The sequence below is a fragment of the Neopelma chrysocephalum genome, unplaced genomic scaffold (genome assembly GCF_003984885.1).
Source record: "Neopelma chrysocephalum unplaced genomic scaffold, ASM398488v2 Primary Assembly neopelma1_72, whole genome shotgun sequence".
Classification (NCBI taxonomy): domain Eukaryota; kingdom Metazoa; phylum Chordata; class Aves; order Passeriformes; family Pipridae; genus Neopelma; species Neopelma chrysocephalum.
The window spans coordinates 5,652,723-5,679,270 of NW_020897732.1; the positions used below are offsets into that span (position 1 = coordinate 5,652,723).

General features: G+C 40.7%; 1 protein-coding gene across 1 annotated transcript in view; it reads left to right on the forward strand.

Moving 5' to 3' along the window:
* ADARB2 (adenosine deaminase, RNA specific B2 (inactive)) overlaps positions 1-26,548 on the forward strand; it is a 304,235-nt gene that overhangs the window by 238,911 nt on the left and 38,776 nt on the right. Inside the window, exons 4-5 of the mRNA XM_027686967.1 lie at positions 4,628-4,742; positions 20,689-20,857. Coding sequence (XP_027542768.1) covers positions 4,628-4,742; positions 20,689-20,857 — 284 coding nt within the window. The remainder of the gene's footprint in view (positions 1-4,627; positions 4,743-20,688; positions 20,858-26,548) is intronic.

Below are 26,548 nucleotides of genomic sequence, written 5' to 3' on the forward strand. Positions count from 1 at the left end.
CCCTCAGTGGGGGTCCAGCAATCTTCTTTGCCTTACTCATATCACTCACTGTATTCACAAGACTGAGCAAAGTTTTGATCTCAAAGAAATTCTCTCTGAGACAAATGTTGTTTGTACAGAAGAATCTATGTGAGGACCTGTGAAAGGTAAGATAGCAGGCAAACCAAAGCAGGGGATTTGAAAATAACTCAGCACCTGGAAGGTCAGTTCTTCCCCAGAATCATGTTTTTTACTCCCAATACCCCCCCCAAAACCAGTATGGCTGAGCTCACCCTGCCTGGCCAGGGCATAGGCATGCTTGAGCTCCCATCCTTGTCACGTGGGCCTTATCTGGAACATCTAGAGTCAGGAATACTTCCACTGGCTTCAGTGGCGATTTGTATCATACCACAGTTTTCCAAGGGGATTAATGCCCTAAGCAGAAGTCCCTCCTGATTTCAGCACTCAAGCAGCTTTTGAGTATCTATTCTGCCACGTATCCCAGCAAAAATTTTTAGAGTTCTAACTGTATCTTTTAATTTTTTTCACCCCTGTCCCCCTGCCCTGAGCTGTGATTTCTCTGCCCTTATGTGACCAGAGCAGTTGCATACACTGAACTACCCTTTCACAAGGAAAGTTCCTACTCTTCTTTTTCCCTGATCTTCAGAAATTTTCCCTTTGTCTTCTACCAACCTAATAGCTGTTCAGAAGCTGCCAAGATGTATTTGGCTTTTGTGCTTGCTCCAGATGGAGACTTTTATTTTCACTCATATCTGGCAGTAAAAACTGTGATTTCACCAAACACAACTTTTCTCTGAGATTGTTTTGATAGAACAAAAGAACCACTCCTTTTGCGCATGGTTTGTAAGTTATTTCTGACAGCAGATAACATAGTCTAGCCTGTATCCTGAAAATTCAGTGAAGCTCACAATAGCTGTAAATAGTTGGATTTTTATGGTTTATATCCCATCAGGAATGACTATCTGGATATGTATCTTTTAGTAGTCTGGGATTATTGTTTAAAAGTAAAGCTAGAAAATCTCTGGAATCAAATCTGTGGTTCTAAATTGAGCAGGGGTAAATGTACTGACTCTTATCTCCACCATATCTCTCCTGTGTGCATTAGATATATTTGTAACCAGTCTGTGTTTCACAGAAGCATGGAGAACCAGTCTAAAGGCTCTAAATAGGCAGAAATGCTGTCACTGATTTCATTGCACAGAACAAGGTCGAGCCAAATACCTGCTCTGGTGTGCACTAGAGGGGAAGGCAGGGTGCTGTGTGTATAAGTATAGGCAAGGAACCTAACACCGTACTCAGCTCTGCCACCAGGGCAGCTTTCAGGGCCAGAGTGTTCAAAGCCCCAAAATTAATGCTGCACTACAAGGATCAATCTTCAGGGCATCAAATCTCTTCAGGGTTGAGCCATGGATCTCTTGTCTTCTTATTTTTCTCTGTCTGCAAAATAAACTGCTCCTTTTCCCCCTTTCCACTTTACTTTGGAATATCCATTTGGAAATTTAGGGCAATAAGATAGTCTGGAAATGACCTCTTTCTGTTTCTGGTGGCTTTTCCAGCATCCTACAATATTCATGTATGTCACTCCTTTGCTTCTATTAGTTTCACTGGCTTCCTTTTAGACAATGGATTCAAGACAAAAAATTGTTCGCCTGACTTATTTTAGCTAAGAGGCTTCATATTTAATGGATTTGCTGTTCTTTAATGTCCCAGGTCACTCCTAGAGATCAGCAAATGCCGAATTTCTTATCGTCCTTAAATGCTATCTGAAGTCATGTCGTTATTTTGCCTTTAGTGAGTTTCTTTGCTCTCTGGCTTTGGAACCCATTGCCAAATGAAGTAAAGAAAGCCATGACTGTGGGGATTTCTAAATCCAAAGTTAAAAGTTATTTGTTCTGTTTAGCATTTTTAAAATGATTCTTTTAGGAATTGTATGTGCCTCTAAGCTAATTAACTCTTAATGAGAGCAAAATGCCCTGGGATGCAGATTTGGAGGGTACTCTAGAAATGCAGGCATGGATTGGACTCCTATACTGCAGGAGATGAAATTTATGATTTGATTCTTTTTTTAAATGGTGGTGCAGATATTTTTATTGACATACTCATTTTTTCCCCTCATCTTTCTTTCTTTCTAGTCTAAATAAAGCTGATCAGATTTTCAGTCCAGCATATGGGGCCCAGTTATATCAGTTCTGCAAACACACTTTAGTTTTCCGTTATGGATGAAGTCACTGTTCAGTAGGGAAAACAAGTTGAGAAACAAACTTTCATATTATGAAAGACAGGCAGTGTTCCAGCGCTGAGCACTTAACCAGAGCATCAGAAAATCAGAACACCTGGCTGTGCCCAGCTCCGTGCTATTCCCCTGGACCAGTCCCTCACCCTTTTAGTGCCTTCACTCATTCATCTGTAAAGCAACCATAATTGCATTTATATCACAAGGGTGCCTTGATGCTTGACAAATGAGAATTGACCCAAAATTCATCCTTCAGAAGCACTGTATTAACAATACCTTGCTCACATAGTGATTGTGGACAATTAGATTAGAAGAGGTATAAATGCAGTGAAAGTGAAATTCCATTTAGGAACTGTCAAGCTGTTCTTGATAATTTTGCTTAGTTTTCATCGAATACTAGTGTAGAATTTTGCATGAATCTCCCAGAAAGTGTTTATATGCCTCTCTTCTTCTTTTGAAAAAAACCAGCATATTTTATTCCATGTTAAATTAAACTGTTTTTTGGGCAAATGTTTTGTTCCCAGAACAATATTTTGGAAAGCTACATTTAGCAAAACTAAGACAAATTATTGTGTCAAAGAAATCCTATCATCTATGTATTTGAGCAAATTGCAATCACCTACAAGGATTGTACACAGAAAAAATATTCCAGGTTTTATGAAAAGAGGGTTGCCTAATTGTTGTTATGTTTTATTTAATTAGATTTTTTTACGTTTGCCATAATAATGTTTAAAATTAAACTGAATTTCCACAACAAACTGTAGAAACATATGGTGTACAGCCTGCAGATGCACTTAATGACAGTAACATTGCTGATATTTGTGAATTACAACCTGCTTTCCTCTGAAAAATAGCTGTGTGTTCTCCCAATTTAAAATACTGTGTTTTCCCCAACATACTTTCATTGCCATTAGCAGTCTGCAGAGTAAAAAAATGGATATGATCTTCTTAAATACATTTCCTTATTTCCACATTTCTGTGGATGTTTCAGGGTTAGGGAAGTTGTGTATCAGACTCAACATCTCCTCTGTGTGTGCCATGAATCCACTTAAAGAAACCAGCTGAACTCAAGGAGGCCTGTTTTACCACAGCCTCCTCTCAGGTAATATATCCCAACACCAGAAGAAAAACTGGAATTCTTGCTTGGTCAAGCCACTTTTCCTAACAAAGGCTCGATCACCTGGGGCTAACCAGACTTCAGGATGCCAGGAGATCTCTGTAAGCATTCCAGAGTAAGCTCCAGCTCCCAGGAACTGCTCCCAGAATGATTTTTAGTTACAGATTGGTTCCCCACAAGAAATCATATGGCTTAAAAAAAAATCCTTGGGATGCTATTTTTTTAATGTTCAGAGTTGCAAAGCACTTTAAGAACAACTCATGCTCACAAAGAGGGTTCCACTGACTTATCTCTAATGTATGCCAGAGGCACAGTGCCAAACGAAGTGCAGAGATTAAGTAAATGAAAAGATATGAAACATTGCAGCAGGGAACCATTCCAAGTCATGGTGTTCTCAGGAGCACCAGAGCTGGTTTAGGTTCCTGTTCATCCATACACAGTCCTCAGAATTCACTTTTTAGAACTTTTCAACCTGCTTTGCTTTAGTAACCAGCTTCCCAAGACTCTCCCTGGTGATTAAACTCACTCATACCTGAGGGTTCAGACCACACAGTCTCTAGTGCCCAGTCCATGGGAAAATCTATCTTTCCAACAAAGCTGCTGTGCTCTGGAGGAGACACGGCAGACCAGTCCCTCAGCACTACTGCATAACTGTGAACTGCAAGCAACACCTTTGGTAGGATGTGCAGGCAGAGGTTCCCCTTTCCTTCTTCCCAGTCTCTCTCAAGGTAGAAGCAGGACAGACCACGGTACTCCTCTGACAAATTCCTGAGCTGATCACTTTACCTTAATAGTAGCTGTGAGTCAAGTCACCTTGATTGCATAAATAGGCTGTCCTTACCTATAAACCAGGCCTCAGCTCAGGTCTCAGGTGTCAGTGGGCTAATGGAAATTTTCAGAGGGCTCACAGAAATAAGTCATTTGGTAGGACACACGTCCACCTCTTTGGCTCACTATAATAAAGTGCTTTAAGTTCCTCTGAGGTGACCCTAGACCAGTGTCTTAAGAGACTGAAAAAAGGTCAGCCTTGAAATCTTCTCCCTTTACCCCCACCCTAGTCAATATGGGTCTCTTAGCTGTAGTGCAGTTAATTTGGCCATTTCTGAGGATGCTGTAGGTAGTCCAAGGAGAGACACTCACTTTAACTTTGCTCAGGTAGGTGGTGTCTAATTCTAAAAAGGACCTCTCAGCCGCTGGCAGCAGGTGGATAATCTGCAGAAACACCCAGTTTCCTCAATCAAAGAAGTGAAAAAGTTCTTTCTGACTGTGTCTTTCAGGATTTTGCTGACTCCGTATACCAAATGGTTGCACAGAAGTTCCAGGAACTGACAGACAATTTCACTTCCATGCATGCACGCCACAAAACTCTTGCAGGCATTGTGATGACCAAAGGTAAGATATCCTCTCATTTATTTTCCTCTGGCATTTTTCATGACTAAGTAATACATTATTTACCTGGTTCACAATATTGAAGGATGACTACTCACACACAGAAAAATAAATAGTAATGCGGTGAAAAGAAGCATTAAATATTTACACCTCAAGTAAATTCACACAAAAAATATTGGCAACAGAGTTAAAGATTTATTTGTAAATATGTCCCTACATTGCTTTCTTTACAGGACAAAATGCAGGCCTCTGATTTTGTGTTTTCTTTAGATGGAGGGGAGTGTTATTTATCAATAAAAATGGTATTATTTATTAATTGCTTTCTTAACTCTGGAAACACCAAGTTCCTGTTGTACAAGGCTATCATAAATCTTATTTTAGACTGACAACAGAAGCAAATCTCAGTCCTTTTCCTTTCCAATAAAAAGAAAAATCAAACTCAGAGCATGTGTAATTTTAGTTCTGCTCTGCTCTAGCCTTGGGAAATACTTATACTTATCAGCAGGGCCAAAATTTGATACTCACTCTTGTTAGGACTTAACTGATTGACACATACTATGTGGAAATCTTTAGTGCTTTCATGAAGCAGTTGTAGATGGTCTTTCTTTCTTTTGCGAGCACACCTCAGCTGGGGCATCTCAGTATTTATGAGGATGTCAGCAGTGGAGATGCTTCCATGAACTGCATTTTCACTCTGACACATGGAGCAGTGGATCGAGTGTAGAAATGAGGGGATAAGCTCAGAGGGGGAAGGCATGTATAATTCATTCAGGCTTGTCTTACTCCTTCCTTTCAACAGTTACATTAGGTAGATTCAATAGGGACAGTTGTGAATATTGCAAGACAGCGGCATGGAGACAGGATTTTCTGATGGATCTTTTCCAACCACAGAGCCTAAATGCAGCTAAGATTTCTGTGCTGAGCAACTTCTTCTTCCCCTTTCTGATATGAAAAGAATAAGTAATCCTCTCCTGACATTAGAAGTCAAGAAGTTGACCTAAAAGTCTTTTAGACCTCTGGTTGAAACTAAACTGCTCCTCAGCTAAATTTGTTATAATTTTCTTAATCTGCTTTGGATCTGAAATGATGGATAAGTCTTCCATATTTTAAATCCTGCTCAGACACAGTGTTTTACAAACATGAAACATGGTTTATAAGTCCCCTAGATCACAGCAGTCATATTCAGTATGAAGGAAAATAAGAGTGTAATTGACTTTGGGATGTGAAAGATGCACACTAGACCCAGCATACCACCTGCCTTGTCAGTCAGATTTCTTGACTGTGGCAGTCATCAGATTTAAAAAAAAATGCTGTAGTTTATTTAGAAGAGCTCTTTCCAAGCAGAACCACAAGGAAGAATGTTTAAATATACTTTTCATAAGAAACTAAGCTACAGGAGCCAAGAACTATTGCTTTAACCACATCTGGGGAGGGGGGAGAGAGGCTGTACCCAGCTCAGTGTTCAGTTCAGTTTTCTTATACTCAAGGTAGAATTGTAAGAAATGCCTGTAGGAATTTCACTCCATTCTACCTTGCTGAGAAACTACTCCTGCATTCTTTAACCCAGGTCTAGACCAGCTTTATAAAGCATACTGGCCCTGCAGCCTTATTGCTACATGTCCAAAGCAGCGGATTGAAACTCCACACCACGTGAGAAGAGTGGCTACCAAAAGGAGAAATAATTTTCAAAATCATGGCTACTGAGTGCATGCAGTGCTAGGGGAAGGAAAGGGCACTTCCAGACCTTTGTTAGCCTTGTTGGGCAGTTGGAGCTGTCTGTTTTGAAAGTGTCCTCATGCTGTCTGGTTTTTCAATGAGTCCCATGCCCTTAGTAGGATTTTACAAATTTGTGTTTCATATTTCATCTTAGTCAGCATTAAGACAAAATATAATTTTACTTATGTTCACAAACCATTTCCCTCAAGGCTTCTTTTTCAATTATGAATTCCCCTTCATGAATTTGTTCAATCTGTCAGCCATCCAATTTGTCAATATCTCACTGGTTTTGTGGAGCCTAGAAAAGAAACTTGCAGATATGAAGTGATTCACAGAAGATGCAAAGCTAGAAACAGCCTTGTCTTAGTACATTGTCCTGGTTAGAACGGCTGGGACCAATTCATCCCTGGATGGGTGTAACCCAAAACTGTGTATTCTATAGCCTCCATGCCATTTCCCAAAAACTGCTGTCAGTAGAGGCCTGCAAGGTGGGAAGATGTTCCTGTACCCTTTTATGGAATTCCCCGCTCTGATATCCTTATATGGAATTCCCCGCTCTGATAAGAGGGACTGAGCATCCACATGCCCTTTTATGGAATTCCCTACTCTGAGGGAGGGACTGAGCACTCCCGCCTGAACTGGAGAGTATATAACTGGGAGTTTCAGAGCCTTGGCTCTCTCTCTCTCGTGGGACCCAGAGGAAGACAGCAGACCACCGCTGCTCCCAACCAGGCTGAGACCACCACCCTCAACTGGACTGCAATCACCACTTCTGACCAGACTGCAGCAGCTCTCCCACCAGCAGGTTTTATCCCCTCTCCCTTTGCTTTGGACTCGGGGGGTGGGCCAAGGTACACCACTTTTGTTCATACCCCAGGGTGCTGGGTTTGTACATTTGGGTTTTGTGGGTTAAAACCAATTGTCTGTCTGTATACTTGTACTTATTGCATTATTTTAATAAATTGTTATTCTGACTTATAAATCTCTCTTTTGAATTGAGTTCATTTTGCCTTGCTGGTTAACTTTTAAACCAGCACATACATTCTCCAGGAAGATTTGAATTCTTTCCAGTACAAGAATCTCAGCCAACCGTGGCGAGATGAATCATTTGCTATTTATGTCATTATTTTCTGTACTAAAGTTGTAGATTCGTGGTCTGTTCTTCACCATCGTTCCCAGAAGCAGCAAGGACTTCAATACACTCTTTTCAAAGATTGCACAGATAGGTTTTCCACATCAAACACTCAAATGAGAACCAATTCCTTGTAGTTTTAATATAAAATTTGTCAGAATCTCTCTTAGATCACTGCAAACAATTTACTAACGACATCAACAAAACCAAATCTTGTAATGTCTTGTTGCATTTATTATGATACACACCCATAAGAGACAAAAACTGATTTGTTTTACCTTCTTTTCAATTTAATGTCACCCGGACTACAAGTAGATTTATCTGTGCTTGTACAGTTTTCTGGCAAAGCTGGTAAAAAGCACAATGTGATTCTGTGATAACTGCTGTTAAGATAATGCAAAATCTGTACAGAGGAAACAGAATTGTGCTAGATTGGTTTTCTTTTTCTGAACTCTGACATTTTTTTCTCTCATTTCAATTTCCCAGGGAAACCAAAGAGAGTTACATTTGGGCAGTGTAATTGACTTATGCTGTAGCACCCAGGGCAAATTCCAATGTATAAGAAAGAAAAAAAATGTCGAAAATTATGTTATTGACTGACTGTGAAAGTTCTGCAGTAATAAATTGCTAGTCAGAAAAACAGGCAGTCCAGTGCATTTAGAAATGCTCTGCTCTGAATTGTGATGACAATTAAAATCTCCGTGCATTTTTTGAAAGTAAGTTTCCAAAATATTTTGTTAGTAGACATCAAGACAATCTTGAAAAAATCAGCCTAGGCAGTAGCAAATTATCAGACTAGATACCAGTTGATGTAATATAATAATTGAATATAATAATAATTTTAAAATTCACATAACAGATCCAAATAAATGTTTCAGCTGATGGAAGAGCTGAAATAAATTATTTAGTAGTTCTTCAGTTATAATGTATTTGAAATCTGCCAGTACTCTAACATACTCTAATTTTGTTGAAACACACTCAGAGAAGATTGTTCTATCAAAAATTGTTTGATTCATTCTAGGAAAAAGTGTTTAACAAGTGAGACAGTGCATTCAAATCTTCCACATACAGGAAGTCGTAATCCACAGAATATCTCCAAGTAGAACAATAAATATACTTGTCATTGTAGCATAGTATTAATATGAGGACCTAAGTTTTACTGCACATGAACTATCCAGATAATTCCCCTGACTTATCTGAAGACACAATGGGTTCATATATGGTAAATTAAGAACATGAGTTCACCTGTGGAAAAGACAGTCTGGAAAACACCAAGTCAAACACAAACCATCACCTCAGAACAGGTATATATATATATCCAGGCATGTGATGCAAGGAGTCAACTTCCTTAGTCATGTTTTGCATTTGTGGCTTTGGATAAATCCAAAGTTGGTAAGCTAGAGGTGGGCAAGAGGCTGGAAGGGGACATAGCCAGGACAGGTGTCTTCAGCTGATGGAGGGAGTATTTCTTACCATAGGACACTGTGCCCAGCAATAAAAGTTCAGGGGAAGAAGTAGAAGGGGGAGACAGTTGGGTTTATGGCATTTATCTTGCCGAGTAACCATGAACTGTCTATCTCAATCCATTAGTCTTGCCTTCCTTCTATTTCCTCCCAGTCCCATGGGAGAGTGGAGCGAGCAAGAGGCTGGGTGGGTGTTTGGCTCTTGGCCAGGAACAACCAATATTTCATTTCAACAGTGGTTGTTTCTTGATGCTGTTGTCATGGAAAGGTGACCCATCAACTCCCTGTCTTTCTGTCTCTCAGTTGCAATTTGGACATCTTATTTTAACCCACTGATCTGCTGTACCTTCCCACCGAAAAGTCAAGAAAGGTAATATTTTCTAACACAGGGCACCAAATGCAAGACTGCAGCACTCTACGTACCTCCAGCCCCGATGCCCAGAGTCACAGATTAGGAGGCTGAGGAGCCTCTGGTGAGAAAGCAGCACTTGCCGGGCTCGGCAAAGAGTGTGGACCCACCACAGGTCACCAGGCAGGGCAGCTGCCTTCACCACTGCACAGGGCACTGAGGAGAGAGCATGGATAGTGCTGCCTGTCCCCTGGAGCCGGGAGATAGGAAGTCACAGGGTAGGGCAGAGCAGGGTGGGAGGTGTGAGCCACACACCAATCTAGAGGCTGGTGGCATTCATACTGTTTACACCATGGATAGAATTTGGCCTTTGCCAGCTCTGAACAGATATGGGCACACATTTGTGCTCTACCTGAAATCACAAGGCACAGTAAAGAATTCCTGTCACTCAGTGTGGAGATGATCTATTATTGCTGAGGTCCTCTTTGCAAAAAAAACCCTCCCATAATCATTAAGGACAAAATGAAACTGCTATTCAAACACTATTTTCCCATTTGTGTTTGACAAATCTTAGCAGTTTAAATACTGATAGGAAATTTTTGTCATGCTTTCTGTTAAAAATGAAGCATTAAGAAATTTCAGTCCTTTTCACGGCAGTGTGGCATTCACAGAAAAAGGTTATGAGTTGATTTCTCACTTCAATTTTCTCCCTTCTATTTTTTTTTAAGGCTGACAATCATTTTGATGTTAAAAGCAAATTAGGAGGTCTTCTCAGTTATCTTGTATGAAATAAAGATGAACTGGACAAAAGAGCCCTAAATAGCAATTTCATGCTGTGATAAAAGATGGTAAATTATCATCTGTATCTCATGGAATGGATCTTAATCATTGCTAAGTGGAATAACAGAAAATACTAAAGTTGACAATACGTCTCCATGGATCTTTACAGTCACATTAAGACTCATAAAGCCTGACATCTAAGTACAATCAGGAATACTGATGTCCAATTGATTTCTGATCCTTAGTATAAATAGGAAAGTTGCAAAGTAGTAAAATATAATAGAAATTCAGGCCTTCAGAGTATCAATCTGCCCCATCCCATGCTGCACCTGAGTGGCCAAAACAGAGAAACAGTGAATGATTTAAAGATTAGTGTCCAGAGCCCATTCCTGCAAGAAGAGAGTCACAGAAGTAGTTTAGGCTCTTGGGTCCCATTTGCACAGTTAGACAGATGCTAAAAGCCTGGTCCCAGAGAGATTCCATGTTTCAATGAGAATTGAAACTTCTGAAATCAAAATTAGGTGTCCAAACTGCTGACATCCTTTCAGAAATATCATAAGGTCTCTTCACCTTCTGCTGTCTGATGCTCCTAAGGACATGGCACAAAGTCCTTTGACATTCTTGGAAACATTATCAACTTCTTACATGCACCAAGATTGACACGTCATCACCACGTGACAGGTTTTCTCAAAATATTTTAAAACAGGTAAATTAGCAATCATGTATTTCAGAAATCTGTTTTTCTCTGGCTATAAACCCTAAATCAATAATCTTCAGAGTCTCTCTAAATAACCTTGAACCCCATAAAACTATCCCTTTTCCATAACTGCAACTCTATTCCTGAATTTTGTAATGTGGACCTATAACAGGCACAGTAGGGTTCCTGCAGCTCAACAGACTTAGGTTTCCAAATTCCAGCTGAAAGGACATTTGAGATTTTGTAGTTAAAACTCTGGCTTCACCAGCTTCATCACTTCTATTAAAATGTGGGCTTAGGCATGTCACTGCAAGTACTCCCCCTACGAGTGAAACACTGAGCGTTTTTTCATCTTTTCTGTTAAATCAGTGCTAAGGAGCAGAAAGTAGTTGAAGATAGATCACTTAGAAACATAACATGAGATGGAACAGAGTCCTGTAGCCTTGCACAGACTGAGAGAAAAACAGATTCAGGGTCATCTCCCCGGGTCAGATTATATATATTGCACAAAACAGCAAGAAATGCATGCACCAGCTGGGACTAAGTACAGAACCAGAGCTTCACTTTTGGAGGTGAGCACCCAAACCAGCACATCACACAGCCCCTCCTTGCTGTTATTGTCTAACCTAATTCTGTCCTCTTAGCTGTCAGGTAGCACAGATTTAGCAAGAAGAGAAAAAAACCCTCTCGTATCAGCAGTTTTAGGCACTTCCACAGGAAAATGACCCAAATGAGAAGGGAATTGAGTCCCTCATTTTCCACCAGCAGAAGAAGCTGTAGGTGTCTCTAGCATATCTTACTGGTGCCTTCTGGGCAGCTTCAGCAGTAAACATCTTCCCTGCTTTGCCCACTGGTTACTCTGGTTCCCATCTCAGAGCAGCCACCTCTTCTCAGACATTGAGCCTTTTATCCCTGACTATTTACAGTCTTTGGCCTTAGCTTTCCATTCTTGATGTTTAAAGTATTTTTCTGATTGAAACAGTAACTGACACTTCTCAAAACCTGGATGCAGACAAGGTCCTGGCTCTGTGTCACATATAATTGCATTGGCCACAGGGATGGGTATAATAATTAGCATAAAACATGAAAATTAAAAATAGGCTCTTCTGTTTCCTAAGTGTGTCAAGCAAGGAGCTGGCAAGGTCAGACTTTTATTCTGCTCTGTGATAAGCCAAACTGGAAGTTGTCCCAGTCTCAATACCAAGAGTGCATCTCATCCTAAAAACAGTAGTTTCTTTGGTGAATAAAGGCTTGGTGACAGCAACCATTTCTTTCACCTTACTGACCTAGTAGAACACATAGGAAGATTTTTTTTAGATACAAGTACACTTAAGATTAAAAAAAAAAGGAATAAGTTCCTCCTGCACTTATCTGCCACAATCCACATTTAGGATTTCATCCTTTCTCACTGCAATTAAGGATCTTACTAGTATATAAGACTGTCAATTTACTTAATGCTTAGATATCAGTGGCAGAGCATCTATTAGAGAAATGCCAATATCCGCAGTCAGGACCTGGCAAGAAAAGTGCAGTACAATCCTGTTTAAAAATTAAGAATTATGTGTAAGCCCCTACACAGCTCTCTTTCTGAGGAGAAAGACACTATTCAAATTCACATGAAAGGAAAGGACCCTCAAATAACTTGATTACGCCACTATCAATTTAGGTTAAAAAAAATCCTCAAGGATTTTGTATCAGGATGAAGCATGCAGGGGCTTGGCCTGACTCTGACTCCTCCCCCTCTGGATTTCCAAAGCCCACATTAAGGAAAGGAAGGGAAGACAAAGGGCACCGGTGCTTGCAAGCACCATCTCCTTCCACACTCCTCAGAAGCAAAGCTGATGGGATTTCATCCTTTCCGTCCACTGAGGGGAGGAAAGAAATGGACCATAGAAATTAGAACTGGGAAAGACCACTAAGTCGTCCAGTCCATTTCCCTGCAAGCACAAGATTGTTCCCTGTGGTGCGTTCCCAAGTGCTTTTTCCAGTCTAGATTTAAATGAATCAATTAGCAATGGGGCTTTCAACACTACCTTGGGAGACCATTCAAGCCTAATGGATCTCATTGCTAATAATTTTCACCAGTTATTCAGCCTGACTTTTATTTTCTTTGATGTCATCTCAGGACCTCAGTTGCACTGCTCTAAATTTAGTACCCACCTCTCACCTTCCAGGTACTCAGAAACACTTACACCATGTTCATAGTTTGTATATTTAATTTTTGTAGTCTTTCCTGCTTTTCACTCTTCTCTTCAGGCCCAGCAATTTTGCCTCTGTTTTTTGATTCACATCCACTTTGACAATCTCCTTGCCATTCTTTTCCGAACTGGGAAATCCATCTTTTGACCAAGGCTTAATGGAAAGACCTGCATAGGAGTATCTTGTAAAATGGATTAGTGCAAGAATCCTTTTTCAGGCACCCATGATGTGACCAAATAGTACAAAATGGGCTTGTGTCAGAAAGGGATTTTTCTTCCAGAGGAGCTGAATTTGGAATTTGTTTACAAATAACGCACGCACACAGACACACGCCCATGTTTTGAGGGAAAATTTACTGTGCCTGGCTGTGAAAGGAGAGCCACAGCCACTCTCAGACAATACCTTGGCTCTTGCTTCCAGCACAGAGGGGTCAGAGATCAGGGCAGAGAGGACCGTGACTCTGCCCCTGCTCCTTCACTGATAAAGATGAAGGCCACTGCAAAGAAAAGCCTTCCCTAGGCAGTGTGGTCAGAGGCAGGATTACTCAACATATTAATAACGGAAGAAAATATGAAGCTCTCAGAGGCTCCCTTTAAACCCTCTCTTTCCACAGAAATACAATATATTCAGTTCCACACAACCCACAGTTTGATGTCAGGAAAAGAAATCCTCGTGCAACTCCAGCATTTCAAAGACTATATTCCATTAATACCCCCAAATATATCTATAACTTCACTGCTAGCCACTTCTTTATTCCTATTATTTGCTAGCTGTATATTTGCCTTTTGTTCAGACTTCTGCTATTACTTTTCATAAGCCCTTAACTTAACTTCTTTCTTCCCAGATTTTAGTCAGCCACTTCACATCAGCTGCTCCCATCCACCTCGGGGCTGTTCTTCAGAACACCCAGTTGCAAGCCATGGGATACAGACAGGGTGCTCACTGAAGTCCCAGGCTGCTGCTTGTCACTGAAATGATCACAGTCACCACCACTGATACAACAGAAAATGGACAGAAAAAAAACTGAGCTGCAGCAGAGTCTTTATGGCTGGTAGAAAAATGCATGCTGGTAGTAGATGTATGCATACTGCTAGTCATACCTGCTGTACACAGTTCTTCTCTTATGGCCACATATTCATTCTTTTTGGAGTCATGAGTGTGGTTTTGCTCTCCGTGCAAAGCTGGGGGCAGCAGAGCTCCCTGTGTCAGGAGTGCATATTCTACATCGAAACTGAAGGACAAGGCACAACATGTCACACACCAGTCCCTCAATCCTCAGCTCCTCCTTGCACAGACATTTTGATTTCGCTCCTCTTGAAACCTCAGAATAGAGGGTGTTGTAGATGCATCACCAAGCTGCAGGGCAAATGGACTAATGGACCTGGACAAACACACCCCTCACTTCTAACCATAGACCTACCTGCTGTGCAATAAATAAAATACAGGGACAATGGTTTCTGCTTCCAGAGAAATGTGTCCTTTCCCTGATTTTTTTGAGGGAGAAGATGAGAAGAGCTCTTTGCCTCTTTTGCAGAAGTATTTTCAATGGGACATTGCCCACTCCCACGGTGTTGAGCAGCATTCCACAGCCTGGGAGCCCACTCCCTGCAGGGCTCTGCATGGGCTCAGGGACCTGCCTTGGGACAGTGGGGTGCGGGACTGAGTCCACGGTGTGTCCCTGCAGGCAGCTTTTCCAGCATCACTGCCCTTTCATGTCTTGACTATCTCTTATTACAAAATTAAAGCCATTTTAAGCATGTGGTAGAGCTGCCAGGGAAGAAGATAAGAGAAAATAATGCAAGACTTGTCAGTGCTATGTAACATCAAGAAATTTTCCTTTCCTAAACAAACCTGAAATGGAAACCTGAACTTATTCAGCTATGAGTAGAGGGTATTAAAAAAGAAAAAAACTCCTCTGTGATCAGAGCTCAATTAAGCTGCCTTGAAAATTATTCCAAATACACTTTTTTGCAGATAACAACAGACAATCCTTTTGACTGATTTGTTAAAAAAGGTAAAGAAAGAGCATAAAATTATTGCTTATCAGAGAGAGAAGCAGTACCATTTAAAATAACATGAAATCGTATCCCATGAATTATTCACAAGGGCTGATATTACACTATCATTATTTCTGGCTTTCCTTTTTACCATGTAGGATTTTGTGTAAGTTGTCTCCCACCCAATGAAAGAGGTGGGTTTTTTTTAATTAATCAAACCTGATTTTTCTGATTAATTTTTCTAATTTAAAATGAATACATTTTGAGCAGTGAGTTGTCTTCACGGTGTCATGTCGAAAAAGAAGATATCACCCCCCACTAGCAGTGTCTAAAACATGCAGTGCAATAGTCGCTTGCACACTGACTGGTGTTTCTTTATGTGCTGTGCCAGCTGCTGAGAAGCCAAAGTGTGATCCCAGCTGTACTCTGGTGTTAGCAGTTGTAAACTCCATCCTGTTCAATGTGAATTAAGCTCAATGAGTGTCACAGGAGTTCTCCAAAACACAGCCAGTGTGATTCAGTTTTCTGATTGCATGTAACACCTCTTGTGATTACCCGGTGATTTTGATTCTCCGTTTCCAACACATAAATATGCAGGGCCACAAATTCTATATTATGGAAGGTCTTAATGATCACAGCACACTAGAAGTGAGGGTAACTCTATTAAAATCAGTGGAAACATTGACTAGACTAGCCAAAACTCGCTTGTTTCATTGGTAGAGCTGTGTCTCCAAGAAGATGGGTGTAGACATTTTTTGTTTATAGCCATGACTGACTTGAAAGCCCAGCTCATAACTGTAGTCTGTAAGATGTCATCCAGTTCTCCATATCCAACTTATCTGCTGAGCAAGCCCTCATATTTTGCTTACTGTCACTTCTGTCAGCATCTTTCTGAATCATTTCTTTTGCAAGCTCTGTGGCTGCAGGACTCGTGTTTTGGGAGGTCATGTAGGGAAGATAGCACTGTTTGCTTTCTGTGTGTAATAGCGCAGCTCAAGGTAACATGACTATCCATTAATATATCAATATTGATATAATTATCCTTAATCGTTCGGGGGGGGGGAAAAGCTGGAAAAAGAAAACCTCAAAAAGTTTAAACTTAAGGAAGGAAAAAAGTTTTAAAGGCTGCAGATTTGTTCTGCTGGCCCTTTTATGATTTGAGGGGTTTTGATTGGTATTTTGATTGGTAAATTATATTTACTTGTAATTAGAGAAATCTCAGTAAAAGCATCTGTCTACAGTGTAGAAAGCTGTACTTCTGCTGGCTGTCTACAGGTGTTCAGGGTCCATGAAGAGAAGCTGGCAATACGGAGGTATAATGCAGACTATCCAAAAACAAGTATCTGAACTAGGCCAGATGAATCACCTCTTAGGAAAGTTCCTCTCCTTTGACTATAAAGAAAGTCTTTAGTAATTAGCTCAGATATGGACATCTCAACTCTAGTTATCCAGAACAGCTGAAACGAATCTCACCACTGGTGTCAGCAAACTGAAAATCGCTTACAGTAAAATCCAGTTTCTTTTCTACAGCTTGGCTCTGATGTGAAAGTCTGTACTATCACAAAAAAAAATAATATTAGGGGGTTCCAGGTTGCCCCTCCCCGGATGTGAGAGGAGACTCTGTCTCTAGACCCCAGGGTGGGCTCAGGCTTGCAGCAGAGCACCAGAAAGACTCATCACCTCACCAGATCATTAGACTGACTCTGTGATCAAAGGCAATGTGTCATTTATGGATATATTTTTGTTCTATAATGCAACTAATTAATTGACAAAATTTGTGAAGATAAAATGTGGTGAATTTCCTTCCTGCTCTCTCAGCTGTCCTTAACAACAGGGTGTTATCCAGGACTCAGCCACTATGCTGACACAGCTCCCCAATTTCCTTTCCCGTGCTCCATTTCCTTTTCAAATTGAAAACCATTAGAAGTCTTTAGGCAAATAATAGAAACCTAATGCAGGTGCGTGTTATAAATTGTTCACTAGTTACTTTTAACCTAATGTCTTCTCAAACATTACTTTGCAGAAGGCAGCGAGGGTAGGAAATGCCTCATGAACTCTGACAATCAGTGGGTCAGGAGTTAAGGTCATGATAATGTAGCCCATTTCTCCTTGTTTGTCAAATAACCTGAGCACAGTTAGATCCCTGGATCTTTCATCTGAGATTGACTCCCCTCAGTACAAACACGGGTCCTGCAGAGAGCAATCTTTGTTTAGGGTCATAGCCTTCTGTACGACACTAAGTGGGGAAGGTGCCACATGGCTGGTGGTGCCAGCTACTGCTAAGTGTAGGGTTTTCCTACTCACAAAGCTATAGCTTTCCTGGCATGATTTGATTTTGTGCACAGTCTAGATCTGCTATATGTCTGAGGTTAAATCAATCAATGTTTAGGGGGTAGCTTTACTTTCGTAAATAGAAATTACTTGAGAAATTTGAAGTATTCTGCAGGCAAAATAAAATAGGAAGTAAACATTAATAACAAGAGTTAGTAATTACTGGGTTTAACGCAAAATAGACAAATGTACAGAAGTGCCTATTAATTCTGAATCACTGAAGCAAGTATCTAGGCTCCAGAGTTGGAAATGCTGCCTAAAATGTCAATGTGATTACTCAATGCTAAAATTTGCCTTCATCAGCTAGGGATCACGTGTCTTGTTCTCAGAGAAAAATTCCTCCCATGCTCACTGGAAATAATATCAAGCAGTTCACAGGGGATTAACCTCCAACTCTGTGTATGTACAAAACAAGGCACGCTAGAGGACAATCTGTTAGCATAGATGCTCCTGAACACGTCGGGCAACTGTCAGGTTGTTGGAAGTATTTCTCATCATTCTGGGTGCCCTCACAGGCAGCACTGAATGGTGCTATGTTGGTCACAGATCACTTTCCCCATTTGGCTCCCCAGTGAGGTGTAAATATTTCAGAGCTAATGCATAAGTCATGCACACCTGTGTTTCTGAGTGCCATAGTAGTGAGACATAACTCTTGGGTATTTCTGAGCACAGAGGAACATGGATTATTTTCTGACATTGCAAATGGAAAATACATGGAGATTTTTAATGTTTAACACTCAGATTGCTTCTGCAAATTCTTGGAAACCGTTGCCTCCAGCCCCAGGCAACATCTAAGTGATGTTCTGCAAACAACTGCACTTTGCCAGGACTGGCAGACTCCTTAGGCTGTGTCCACACATGACTACCTACTGGGGCCCCATATCACTGAAAGCTAACATATGGAGTTAATTCACTCAAAAATGAACACCCTAAGCACACTGGCTATTGCTGTGCAGCTGGACATTGTGATAGCAAACAACATCAGAGGGTTTCATTTTATTGCTGCATTAAATAGGTGTTCCGTGCCTTTCTGTTTCATTTGTAACTAAGTCCAGATCTTACAGAAAATCCTGTGTGCATTCGTCAAATTACCCTCAGATGAGAAGAGAAAAAGAGTTAAGTTTATTTATGGATAAAATGTCTGAAATAATAAAAGACATAACACTGTGTACTGGACCAATTGGGAGGGGTGAAGAAGGTATGGCTCCTGGAGAGCAGAAGAGCAGGAGGGCTTCTCCAGATGATTTGCTTTGTATTTGCAGAGCCTGGTGCTTTGACTGAGAGGTGAAGGGGGAGAGGAGGAGGCACACCAGGGGTATGCTAATGTAAGGAGAAGGAAGCAATTGGTCTCACTGCCCTGAGAAGGATATTGACAGAGGTCCTCAGAGGTAGGCAGAGAGGCTCACGGGTTCCTGTACAAGGGAATTGCCTCCTGGTGTACTCCTGCTGCACTGAGGAAAATAAGACTCTGTCTACATTGCCAAACAAGTAAAATAGAACAAAAAAATAGCTGATTCTTTTCGTGGACCTTCCAACCAGGAAAATACTATATACTGTTCAGGAAAGTATACACTACTTTTTTGAGACGCTGAGTGGGACTCAAATGCCTCTGTGTCAGCAGTGCCTTGTGAAATGTTTGATGTTAGTCCACGAGAAAGACACAGTTAACTAGACAGACATGCATCAATCTAAGATACCTTTTATTTTTCTCATTAAAGCAGTGACCCTAAAGCAAAGAAATTTTAATGTACAGAGTATAGACACTTTTCTTTGTAGGGAAAGTACATTTGTCATTTGTCCAACTCAATTCATACCTAGTAACAAAACAAGTAAACACAAAGTCTTTGTAACTCCATTTCTCCTCTATATCTTTCCCATGTGCTCCCATCTTCACTGCTTGGGGTTTAAGATTTCCAGCTCTTCTTTTTTTTTTTTCTAATAGATACTCCCAAACACTTTCTTAGGGCCACATTTACAGTAATAAATAGAGATTGAACTTTCAGCACAGGCATACAGTGCTGTGTACTTCATCACCAGGACTTACAACAACTTCTCTATGAGACTGTTGCAACCAGGGGGTCAGAGGTGATTAACTGAATTTTTCACAATACTTATACCTCTCCTACAAATGTCACAATGCTGCAATTCCACAATACTACTAAACTGATGTAGTTTTTATCCTGATATAGGTGTGAAATAATTTTGGTATCTCTTTCAATTATATACACTAAGCATGACAACAGTGCTATACCATGTCATCCACTACTAGTCCCAGTGCTGTGTGGAGATCATAAAGTACTGTTGACCACATTTACTAAGTGGGGAATCATTGGCTGCACCAGCCCATTATGTTTAAAATATAGTTTCCTTCTCTCTTCAGCTTTTTTCTTATATAGCACCAATAGATTTTACAAGAGAACACGGCCCCAGCTACGGTGCTGCTAACCCAAAAACTCTCTGCAGTTTTTCATTTTTTCTGCTAATTCAATAGGCTTCATCATAAGAAAAAATAATATTGGTGACTCTGTAAAATAATTCCTAAAGCTTTTCTAAAATTGAAGTAACATCATAGAAAAGTCTGTAAGCATTTTGCCACTACTCCAATGAAATTAGGATTTAATCCTAGAAAGTGTTTATCTGGACTAAAAAAGGCACATCTTTCAATTGCCATCACCATTATCTGAAGAGGCAACAGAGGAACAAAGCTGATCTCAGTAATGAATGCTCCATCCCTGAGACCACAGTGAAAAGGGCACCAATGTAGCTGCTCTCAGAGAAACTAAAAGTAAACCGGACTGGAAGTCTGATCTCGTTTTTTTCTTGGTATTTTTTAAAGACCAGCTCCAGAAATGTTACTTGCATTTTATTTACTACTTACAGTGCAACAGCAATGAAACCTAACATTACAGGGAGTGTGTGTTCCCACTAGAAAATATCTTCAACAGCTCATAAAAACCTGGCCATTTATCAGCACTGCAGGAGATCTTTATTACCTCCCTACAGCATATGCTCTCCTATGATGTAGTTATTGATTTAACAAGTAAACTTCGTGGTGAGCTTTTATCTTGGAATTAGCAGCAAGATTGAAATAGAGCCCTTATTATTCTAATAACACAGAGATGTGAGATTCCCGCATATTCTAAAGGCCGTATCATCACCTTAACAAGCATCCTATTAGGGCTGTCTGGCTGCCACATCAAAACGTGGGCTGTGAGAACTTTAACAATCATGATATCGTACTCACCCCCGGCAACTTTCACAACCCTTTTGTTTTTCTTCCTACAGGTTTGGACATCAGGCAAGCTCAGGTTATTGTGCTGTCATCGGGTACCAAATGTATAAATGGGGAATACATTAACGACCAAGGGCTTGCGGTCAATGACTGCCATGCAGAAATTTTGGCAAGAAGGGCATTTGTTCACTTCCTCTACTCACAGCTGGAGCTGCACTTAAGGTAACTGAATTCTGTTGTTTCTTGGGGACTGTTATACGGCCTTCAGTGGCACAGATCTGTCCTCCAGACAATTGAACTATTTGTTTCTATATGTCATTGTTTCTGAGTCTTTATGTGATGAAGGACCAATACACTGCACAGAAAAATAAATGAGAGTTAGATAGTCTAAAGTGTTGGGTCATGAGCTCCTTTACTTCAACTGATTTTCTTTCAGTAGCGATTAGACATGACTCATAAAGTACGGCTTTATGAAGCCTGATGATTCTGTACAAATCTTTACGTACAGGCTTATTAGCGTTATTCACTGGCCAGAGACTGGAAGGGGGTCATTTTGCTCACTGCAGCCATTTCCCCATCTTCCTTGCTGCTGCTGAAAGATCTCAAGGAAGTGATTTATTGATCATTAATACCTTCATTGACTCACTAGAGAACCAATGAGTGTTAACAGCACAGTAAACTTTGTGCCAAAGTGTAAGATGCTATCACTCACTCCTTCTTTATGATGTCTTAAAATGTTATAGCATGTAGAACCATTACAGTGGAATTATTGTTCCTCTCTTCAGCCAAATCCACCTGGTAACCATTTAAATGGTTAATAGGTCATACACAGCCTGGAAGATGGTAATAAGTGGGATACTGCATAAGTCTGTGTTGGTACCTCGCTGATCATGTCTACCAACAATCTGGAAAAGGTCGCATAGTGCTTGGTTTTAAGCTTTGTAGATGACGCCAAAATGTGCAGGGCACCAGCCAATATTCTTGAGGGCTGGTCTGTCAACCAGGCAAGCTGGAGGACTGGACCAGTAGGAACTTTGCATTTATCCTTGTTGAGTTTTCTGTCAAAGTCCCACACCAAGGAGGAAAGAATGACCTGCAACAATACAGGCTGGGGAGCAGCTCTGCTGAAAAGAGATAGGGTTCATATAAAGCTGGACATCAAACAGTAGTGTGCCTGGTAGAAGAGAGGGTCAACAGGATCCCTGGAAATATGAAGAGTCAGACAAGGGATGTGATCCTCCAACACTAATCAGCATTCATTAGAACACATCTACAACACTGTGTGCAGTTTTGGGTCACCCAGTAAAGGAAAGACATCAACCATCTTACATGGGCTCAGCAGGGGCTGTCCAGATGCTCAGGAGCCAGAGCACTTGGGCTGCATGGAAGGGCTGATGGATCTGGACCTGTTCAGCCTGGAGGTGGGATGGCAGACCCAGCAGAACATATGTCAGCAACACAACAGAGCTGACATCTTTACCGAGGTGCACAGTGGGAAGCTGACAGACAAGAGGCACACACTAAAACAAGAGAAGCTCAGTCTGAGTATGAGGATTAATTTTCCCCATGGGAATAGGCAAACAGTGGGACAGGTCAATCAACAGGGCTGTGCAGTCTCCCTCCTGTCTTGGACATTTTCAAAACCTGAGTGGATAAAGCCTTGAGCAACCTGTCAAACTATTTTGAGAAGGAGGTTGGGCTAGAGGCCTAAGGTCCTTACCAGCCTGAATTATCCCATGATCCTGTGGAAACTGAGCAGAAGTGAAGCTGAGGTGGCAGTTTTATATGGAAGGAACCAAGGAATGAAGGAAGCGAGGAAAGAAAGTAAACAAAAAAACCCCTTCTCTATAGGTCATTCTTCTGCCCTCCATTCTTGTGTGCAAATTCATGTGACTTTTTCTGAAGGCCATTAACCTCAGGGCAAAAACTTTCTTTGACTCTAGAAGGTTTTGCATCAGGTCACAGACACAAGGATTAATCTAAACAGGATTTTGTGTTCTTGTAAGCACTTGTGATACTATTGCACTGAAGCAACAATAATAGGAATAATGGTTATTTTCACTTCAAGCTGGAGTGCAAGACAAGAGATTATATTGAGTACATGAGTTTGGCTAACAAAGAGGGACAAGAGCGCTGAAGGGTTTAATAAAAAATAATATTTTCTCTATTTCTGAATTGCTTTCAAGTTTACATTAAATTATTATGTTTTCAGTAGTGTAGCAGCCCTAGTACTTGCTTTGTGCTATGGTCTCTTGGGAAACAAGTGCTAACATTGTATCTTAAACTTGTATTGATCCACGTCCTTAACGTGTTCAGTCATATTATTATTTTATTTGGATCAATGTTAACAGTCTTTTGTTAAGAGAATCCTCAGTGCAGCAAAAGCTCTGTTCACAATAACTTCAAATTGCTCTCTGTTGAGCCAAGACCAGGCAGCACCGCTGCCCTGACCAGCACACACAATAAAAATCTCAACCAAAATTGTCAAGGCTAAGCACCTATGAAAGACAGAGCTGGAGATACTGTCAAACCAGATTTTGCTTCCTTAAAGTTCATGAGGAAGCAAAACTGTGTGTTATGATATATTCTATGATTCTATGATTCAATTCTAATATTTATTGCTCCATGCCATCATCGGGAGCTTTATCATATGATGAGAAAATGGGGTATTTCAAAATTAAATTAAAAATGCATTTTCTGCATATTAAAGTCACATTTACCCCTTTTTCTCTAGAAAAAGACATCTCCTATTGCCAGAGAAAACACATGGTGCTGCTGCATAGCTTAAAAGAACAGGCTTTTTAGGACAGACATGTTAACTCAGCTCCACTGGGTCTCCCTGCACACCACTTCAGGCTTGGGGGAAACACAAATATGACTTCTGCATTGTAACGCATTTGCATTAACCTAGCCCAAATAAAAGTCCTCTCCCAGGCCAGGAACCTGTTGTACAAAGTCATATATGAACTGAGATAAAAAAGATGGTTCCCTAACCCAAACTGAGAATGAAAATATTGTTCTTGACCCAAAGAGCTTGAATTTTCCACCACTCATTATGAAACAGGCAAGTTTGTTCTGTGGAGATTATTTCCTATTTTCCACACAACTTTTTCCCACCAAGCCTACCTACTCTAACTGGTCTCTGCAGCTGGATTTCAAACTTCAGGAACTTCCAGTGCAAGAGTTATTTTTCTATATTATACTGTCTTTGAAAAGGATCCTCTTTTCCAGAATTTACAGATACTACCATTGATCTCACTGAAAGCAAAACACCTACTTATCTGAGTGTAACATGAAGGCTTCTAAGAGCAGGGACAAGCAGGTTGGAGAAAGCAAGAGCCAGGATATAAAACTAGTGGCCAGGAGACACAGATTCACTGAATTGAATTTACTTCTTGGCAGTCAAATGTGACCCTGACCCCTAAGGCTCCTTTTATCACCAGTGGGGAGAAATTGGCATCTGTGAGGTGGGACTACTGTGTATCTATACTACATAAGTATCTGTTGTGAGTGAGATTAATTGCCATGTACTGGGGCAACTTTTTTTCCATTTCTATAAAGAGAGAATAAGGCAACATCGTCACATATTTAGGCTGCAGAACAATTCCATTTACAAGCCAAAGTTTCAGCAATATATAAATTATTTTTTCCCCTTCTCTTCTTATTGCTAAATGTTAGAGGTGTGGTTTTCATGACTTTTTTGGGGAAAGAGTTCCAGAATGGGAACTTTATCCTCTTTAAGAAGAGAGAGCGACAAATACTTCAAAAGGAAACTTTCTTTCAACAATTCATTGTCTAAAGCTTGAGTTAAATAAAAGCTAAAAGCACAACTAAAAACCTGACAGCTTCTAACTCACCTGATTAAAACTCTTAGCCCTCCCAGATTTCATTTTTATGACAACCATAATCCTCCAGTTCTCAAGACTTTCACGAAAGAGATGAGAAGTAAGACGTAAATTTTCTGATATACAAAAGAAGGACAAGAAAGACCTTTTGAGAAGCTTTTTCTAAAAATCACCATCAAAAAGCACACAAATACCACAGTCCAATTCTCTTGCAATGATGGTAGGAAAATTCACATTGATTTCAGTGGCATTATTTATACCAGCTGGCCAATCGGGAAGAAAAGAAAATCCAACTCTTATTTTTTAAAGAAAAATAAAATTAATGGACTATTCTTAAAATAAATCAGCACCACAGTAAGCTTTTTGCTGCAGTGGCCCTGCAGGTGCTAGAGGGATTATTTTACCAGAAGGTAAACTGTTCCAACAAGTCAGATGCAAACCACTATTTATTATATAAATAAAAAGCAAAGAATAGTCTTAATCCAGTAGAGTTCAGGGTTTTTTTCCCAGGAAAACCAGCTGCTTGTTATACATCTACTATTTCTTCATGAATACAGCTCCTTCCTTTTAAATCTGCTGTTAGTTTCTCTAGGATGATGTGTCGTAGTATGTAGTACCAGAAATTTCCCATATATACCTGTACATGCTAAAAACAGCTCCTCTGCTTCTTAGACCTTGTTTCACCAAAATGCTTCATGTATATTAAACCATAAGTATGTGCTTAAGTATCTTCTTGAAGTCAGCTCAAAACATAGATGTGTTATGCTAAATAATGGACTTTAGCAGAAGATTAGAATTTCACACATTCTTAAATGTTCCTCTTGAAGCAGCCTCAAATCCTAACTCTCCCACAGGAATTCATAACAGGCAAAGGTTTAGGGACAGATTCTCCTCTTTTAGTCACTGCCAGCATGCAAAAATGACACTTTAATGCCACCCCCTGAATGAGTGGAATCTGTGGGCTCACTGTGGGCTTCTTTCTCCCTTGGTTTGTGCAGGTGTGTATGGCTGTGAGAAGGGCATTGCAAAGAACAGCTACTGCAAAGTCATCTGCCCACTCACAGCTCAAAACATCTATCCCAGAGGGAAGGCAGAAGTGTACCAGTGCTGGAGTAGAAGTCACTTGCAGAAGCACATCTCATGCTTCACCTGGACAATTTTTACAAGATCCCTGGGACCCCCTGGGCTTTGAAATACCCTGAACACCCCATCCACAAGAATCTTTGCTAAGCCATTGCAGATGGCTTTGCAACACAAACTTGTACAACAGTGCTCTCAGAGTTTTGTTATTAAACCTATTCAGCCACAGTGCAGGAATGAATCTCATGTTTGAGTTCAGCTCCCAGAAAATCATCCCGAAGGCAGGTCAGGACCATATGTGATACAAAGAATCTCAGTCTCCTGAAGGAAAGAGTCCTCCAGCCCTGCCATCTATTTTTAGAGCAGCTGTCTATCACCCAACCTGTCAGCCACAATGGCCACAGACCCTTCTTGGTACTGACGGAGAGGTAAGACAGTAAGGTTAATCAGTGGAAAACAACAACCAGTGAAAACAGGATGGGAGCTGATCACTAAACTCCTGAAATCCAGCCCAAAGCATGACTGCTCCAACCTTACATAGCAACTGTCTCTAAGTACTGCAAGCTGCCCCCCCCCAGACTCTGCTGAGGTTTAACATAATAGTAGCAGGCATTTGGACGGCACAGCTTTGTATTCTCCTAGCTGATTTTGCAGTGAATTATTTAAAACTACCTGCAACTGCTCTAAAGTCCAAGCAGCAGGACTTACGGATATCTTATTCTGTCAGGGGCTTGTATCAGGGCATTCATATAATTAGTGCAGTTGGGAAATTCCACCACAGCCAGCGGAAAATGAAGGAGCTGCATGTGGTGGCCCCAGCTCAGCAGCCAGTGTTGCTCCCTGTCCCTGACAGGCGAGCTAATGTGCCTGTAAATTCCTCCTGACAGCAAACGCATCCTGGCATCAAAAAATGACAAAACACACAAACCATGGAAGAGTGACAGCCAAACAGCTTCAATAGCACAGAGGCTGCACCGGGAGAAAACAG